Source organism: Octopus sinensis, linkage group LG4 (assembly GCF_006345805.1).
Source record: "Octopus sinensis linkage group LG4, ASM634580v1, whole genome shotgun sequence".
NCBI lineage: Eukaryota > Metazoa > Mollusca > Cephalopoda > Octopoda > Octopodidae > Octopus > Octopus sinensis.
Genome location: NC_043000.1, coordinates 159,328,437 through 159,335,226, shown reverse-complemented (window position 1 = coordinate 159,335,226; position 6,790 = coordinate 159,328,437). Strand labels below are relative to the sequence as shown.

At 38.6% G+C, this 6,790-nt stretch overlaps 1 protein-coding gene across 7 annotated transcripts in view; it reads left to right on the top strand.

Annotated features, from left to right (window-relative positions):
* LOC115210961 (epidermal retinol dehydrogenase 2) overlaps window positions 1-6,790 on the top strand; it is a 366,176-nt gene that overhangs the window by 327,588 nt on the left and 31,798 nt on the right. For all 7 annotated transcript variants that reach the window (XM_029779781.2, XM_029779779.2, XM_036502609.1 and 4 more), the window contains exon 3: window positions 3,234-3,418. In XM_029779781.2, the coding sequence (XP_029635641.1) occupies window positions 3,234-3,418 (185 nt within the window). The remainder of the gene's footprint in view (window positions 1-3,233; window positions 3,419-6,790) is intronic.

Below are 6,790 nucleotides of genomic sequence, written 5' to 3'. Positions count from 1 at the left end.
GATTGAAAGCGGTGAAAAGTCCCGCCTAAAAATAAAACTGTTGGAAATCGAAAAATGTCTGCAACTCTCCCATGAAAAAGAAAGAGCAGACAAAGAAGCCTGGGCTATAGAAAACATAAAATCTAACCCCAGAGCTTTCTACAGGTATGCCAAAGAAACAGCTACAGTGCACTGTAGAATAGGGCCACTCCTCGAAAAGGATGGCACACTTACAGGAAAACCATGAGGGTAAGTGAAATACTGAATGAGCAATTCAAGAGTGTTTTCACTCCACCCCTTGGGCATCTCCAAATCACCAATCCAACTGACTTTTTTACCACTGCAGATATAAAATCAGAGGCGGCGACGATAGATTACATCGATATAAAGGAAGACGATGTAACCAAGGCTATAGATGAAATGAAAACAGACTCAGCTACTGGCCCCGATGGATTCCCGGCAATCCTCCTAAAAGCATGTAAGAGAGTCCTAGCAAGACCACTGCAGTTCCTCTTTCAGAGCTTCCTTGCAGCTGGCAAACTTCCAGGAAAACTGAAGGAAGGTAAAATATGCCCCATTCATAAAGGAGGTAGCAGAGCGGAAGCCAAGAACTATAGACCTATCTCTCTGACCTCACACATCAGCAAGGTCATGGAACGAATAGTCAGAAGGAAGCTGATCACCTTCCTTGAAGAGAATGACTTGCTGCCCGACACCCAACATGGTTTCCGACCAGGGAGAAGCTGTTTAACTCAGCTCCTACAACACTATGACTGGGTGCTGAAACGGCTGCTCAACCACTCAAATGTGGAAGTGATATATCTCGACTTTGCAAAGGCCTTTGATAAAGTCGATCATGGAATGATATGTCACAAACTGCGTGATCTCAACATAGTTGGAAAACTGGGAGAATGGCTTCATGACTTTCTGAAGGATAGAAGTCAGGTGGTAGTAGCCAATGGGGCCACCTCCATTAACACACAAATAGTGAGCGGTGTTCCGCAGGGCACTGTTCTGGGACCACTACTGTTCATAATGGCCCTCTCAGACATGCCCTCAGCCACGCAGAGAGCCACGATCACAAGTTATGCAGATGATACAAAAGTTTCACAGGCAATACAGAACCCTGAGGACACTAAACACCTGCAATGTGAGCTGGACGAAATATACAAGTGGGCTGAAAAGAATAGCATGCAGTTCAATGCTAGAAAGTTTCAAGCTTTATACTATCAGCATGCAAAACTGAATGCAATACCCAATGAATACACTGGACCCGGAGGGATTGCAATCCCAGAGGCACAATCAGTGCGTGACCTGGGTATTCACATGAGTGATGACGCGACCTTTCATGTACATGTTGCTAAACTGACAATGAAATGTAGACGGCTGGCTGGATGGATTCTCAGAACCTTTAGAACAAGAGAACAAAAAACCATGATGGTCCTCTGGAAGACACTTGTCCTAAGCCACTTTGACTATTGCTCTCAGCTATGGTCACCATCCAGTGTCAAGTTGATCACAGAACTTGAGGCGATCCAACGAAGCTACACAAAGAAGATAGCCTCTATGCAGAATGTAAGCTACTGGGAAAGACTCAAGAGATTAAAATTATATTCTCTGGAGCGTAGGCGGGAAAGATATGCCATAATATACATCTGGAAGATCCTGGAGGGAAGTGTCCTGAACTTTGGCATCGAGAGTTACGCAAATGCCAGAACTGGGCGCCACTGCGTGGTGCCTAGGACTCCAAACCTGCCATCAAGATGTAGGACAAGATTCTGTGATAGCCTGGGCTTCCGAGGCCCACAGCTCTTCAATATCCTCCCGAAGAACCTGAGAGACCTGCATGGGGTGGATACAGATGTCTTTAAAAGGAAGCTGGATCTCTTCCTGTCAGGTGTCCCAGATGAACCAACTTCACGGCAGGAGGGGCAGATGAGGGCAGCTGCATCGAACTCTCTCATGCACCAAATAGCAGTTGCTAGAAAGCCTCCATGAAGTGAAACCAAGTAGCAACACCAAATGGCGGTGCCCCAGCATGGCCACAGCTCATAAGCTGAAACTAGAATCAATCAATCATCAATCAATCATATATATATATATATATACATGTATGTATATATATATATATTATATATATATATATATATATACATGTATGATATATATATATATATATATATACATGTATGTATATATATATATATATATATATATATATACATGTATGATATATATATATATATATATATATATATACATGTATGTATATATATATATATAATATATACATGTATGTATATATATATATATATATATATATATACATGTATGTATATATATATATATATATATATATATATATAATATATATATATATTATATATATATATATATATATATATAAACGTCTTAGTATAAATTCGGTGTGTGTTGCATTCCATTGCTTGATAAATTAAAAAATATATAAACAAACGACATAGCGTATACTGAATGTAAAATCAAATGGGAGAGAAACAGAAAGTCCATAATCCTTCGTCAGTTATCGACCAACGGTACTTTTCAGTTTCGCACCGATCATTTAGGTGACATCCTGGGAGTATAGTTTATTTCGAATGGTGAGAGATGAGCGAGATGATATGCGTAAGGTTGTAATGATGTCCTCGTGTCGGACATGGGTGGAAAGATTCGGTATCATTGAAGGGAGCGTCATAAATTTTGTGAACTTCTGGAAAGCAAGACACATCGTACGTGTGTTCGTGGGATAACAAATGTCCTGTAGATCTTACTCTATTGATGCCTCACTGTTGCTCACTAAGGGATATTACAGTTTGCAGAAGGAGATGGTCGTTTACAGGTGTCTCTGTAAAATGTCGGGAATTAGAAACAAGGGTCAGCATATCAAAATACTGAAATATTTTCATCAGTAAATACTATGTGAAGACTCGTAGCTTAGTGGTTAGGCAGTTGCACTCACGATCGCTAGATCGTGGTTCGATTCCCAGACCGGGTGGCACGTTGTGTTCTTCATTTCACGTCGTCCCGGTTCTTCTTGCGATCAGGGAAGATGCTGGCCTGCTCACATTGCTAAAACGATGCAATGCACATTGTGTTAGTAATGTATAACAAACTCTGATGCTCTGACCATTCACATGATCACGTGATATGTTATCAATTTGCCAAATTAAATTTCGCATGTCTGTAATACCATCCTTTACACTAGTTTAATATTTCTTTCTTGTCTCATTTTACAGGAAGCGGAATCGGCCGTGAGCTAGCCCTTCGGTTTGCCAAACTCGGCTGTCGAATGGTCCTCTGGGATGTTAATGTTCCAGGCAATGATGCAACTGCCAAAGCCATCAAAGAACTTGGTGGTAGCTGTTACCAGTATAAAGTGGATCTCGGTAACAAAGACGAGATTTATGAAACGGCTCGAAAGGTAAGACTGATTTTGTCGTTGTCTTCTGTCACACCATTCTTATCCTACTGTTGTTCTGCTGCTGCTGTTAAGATCTTGTTCTGCTGCTGTTGGTTTCTTATTCTCCAGCTGTTGTTCTCAAGTTCATATCTTGCTGCAGTGAAGTTTCATCTCTTCTAGACCAATAAAATAAGTAAAAATATTGACGATGATATTTCATTACTTAAACTCTTACAACATTTAACCCTCTTCCTCCAAAAGTTCTCTTTATATTCAGGAATTCTCAAGATGAATTATGGAATTAACTTTAAGTTAATAATATTCTATATATTTCTTTATTTGCTTTATATATTTCTTTAATATTCTATAAATTAAAAATACTAAATGCAGAAAGGTAGAAAAGCCGTATGTTGTTCTTTGTTGTTGGAAAGGCGTTGCTGTTAATTTTCCAGGGGTCGTGCATTGGCTGAACCTTTACAACGCCAAGTGGTATCTAATTACGAACCTTTACATTCTAAATTCAGATCTTCATGAGATCTATTTTACCTTTCATCCTTCTGCAGGTCAATAAAACTTCTATGAATCGACGTTATCGCTTATATCTCTCCTCTGACTTTGAGACTTGCACTTATGTAAGAATTAACTTTTTCCAAGAATAGAGAGTTGATGGAAGAAATTGTTAGTGAAATGTTGAACGAAATATGCTTTGCAGCTGCTTTATCTTGTAGATTCAGATCGTGCCAGAGGGCGCTGTTTCCCTTTCAACCGCCCTCGGGCGACGAAATACACACCAGAGAAATACCAAGGACAACGTTATCAAATATACTCTTCCTCAAAATTGGTGCCCTTTTCTACATTTTATAAATGTGTGCTCATATTCAAATTACGTGCTCTTGTGCCAATATTAGAAATCAATATTAAAATTTTCTGAATTATCAACTATCTTTAAAGTGTATATTTACAATAATCTTATTGTGAGACCTCCTTCGGTCACGACACAGACCATGGGATTGCACCTAGAGAGTTACTCTCCCAGGCACAAGTCCGGGCAAGATTAATTATGGAAGACCAGCAGTCGTCCATGCATACCGGCTTCCCCTCTCCACGCCACTAGTGTTATCCAAGGGAAAGGCAAAGGGCCGATACAGCTTGGCACTAGTGACGTCGCAACTCATTTCTACAGCTGAGTGAACTGGAGCAACGTGAGTTAAAGTGCCTTGCTTAAAGAACACAACACGGAGCCCGGTCCGAGATTCGAGCTCACAACCTCACGATCGTAGGCTCATGCTATGCGCCTTCACAATAATCTTATAGTATATTTACAATAGTTGTATCTAAACTTCGTTTCGATGAACTCTGATGTTCATCACGTAGCTCTGTTTATCACATTTCAACCAGTTCAATAAAAGTCTTATAAATATAATTATCTTAAACGGGATTAATAACCCGGGAAATTATCAACTTGTATAAGATGGTGTGACGTTAAACTAACTATGGATAAGGAGACCGCCAACTTCGATGAGCAAAATTTTGATCAAGCGTATTCAAATGGTAAAACATTCTCGCGTTTCCTTTTTTAGACACTGCTTTCAAGATTACATTATTCAATGTATCGTTTTTGTTGTTGTTTTTTCTGCGGTATATACGGCTGCTATTTCGCGCAGATCAAGCAACCACGTAGATGCTCCCGTCTTGACTAATCATTCGTATATGAATGTGAGAATATTTTCTTCTTTGTACATTTAATTTGCATATAACTAAACGTATATTTGTAAACCTGGCTGCTTGCGTATTTAAACCTATAGATGTGTGTGTGTGTGTGTCAGTCCCCGCTGTTTCACTGTATTTGTGTGTGTATGTAAATGTATAGGTATGTCAATTGCTTTCACAAGTGGGGTAGCAACGATTACGATAAAGACTGGACTTAGCCTTTCATGTGTGCGGCATCCATATACATTTTGTGTGTGTATCAGTATATTCTTTGCATGAATGTCATTACATTCATATATATATGTATATATATATATATATATATATAATATATATATATATATATATACATATATATATATATATATATTTCATATATGGTTCCAAATTTCTGCTTACTTGTGTGTGTGTGCGTGTGGTTCAAGGATACATATTAGCGAGTGTGATATGGTTGTGGTTACATATTTGTGTGCGTGCGTGTATGTGTCTTTTGGTATTTCTTACTTGTGTGCATACCTTATTTTCTGTATGTTTATGTCTGTATATATACCCTCAACGATCGGCATTTTATCATTAGTTTTACAATGTTCGCGCGTGTAGACAACTTGTGTGTGGTGTACAGATACGCTAGTGACGATGGCGATGTCAATAACAATATATCACGTGTGTGTGTGTGCGCGCATATTTTATGAATGTGTTTTTATTCTTTTGTATGTGTCTGTATGTATGCATGTGTAAACCTATTTTGGATTTTTTCGGTTTGAACGGCAGTTTTTTCTAGCGGTGTCATATGAAATTGTCACCCATAATTATGACCCTAGTATCGACCTATTGCATTTCAATCTGTTTTAGGGTTAGGGTTAAAGGGAAGGGTATCTTTTTTCTTCAGAAATGTAAATAAACCCAATCTGTTTCTTAAACGAGGGACATATTCATACGACATAGAATGTTTTTTTTACCTCAATGGACGTCATTGATTGGTTGAAATTGCAGAAATTGAAGAAAAAAACAACAACAAATATCTTACAAACTATAGAATTTTCTCAATAAAGCCAAGAGAAAAAGATGTTTTATAAACACATTCTACCAGTATACAAAGTTTAAAAGTGTTTAGTTACGTGGAAATTATTTTTAAAAACTGCCGTTCAAACCGAAAAGATCCCCTGTTTTTGCTGGTAATACTGAGCACCTAAATGTGTAGGTACTTACGAGCCTATTTGTAGCCTGGTGCGTTTATGTTTAATTACGTGGTTAATAGTATGAGGCAACAATTTTCATGTACGTGTGCACGCGTGTGTATGCATATACAGCAATGCCTCGATATGCGAGTTAATTTGTTCTCGGAGATCGCTCGTAAAGCAGAGTAATAATTTCCCATAGTTGCAATGGAATTTTATGCCGTCGTTATATGCAGCTGTATAGACGCGTCAGAACCAGTGTTGCTACATGTTGCGACGTTGCCACACACGCACACACACACACACACACAAAATGGCTGTTTAACCTTTTTTATTTTTATTATAAAATAAAACTCGTAAATCCGGGATCTCGTAAAGATGATCCTCCTAAAGTGAGGTTTTACTGTATGCAGTGTGTGTGTGTACATGTATATTCTGCATCTAGCAATGAGACTAATTCATGAGTTCCGGGATTTTGAGGAATATGGAAGCACCCCTTAGTCCT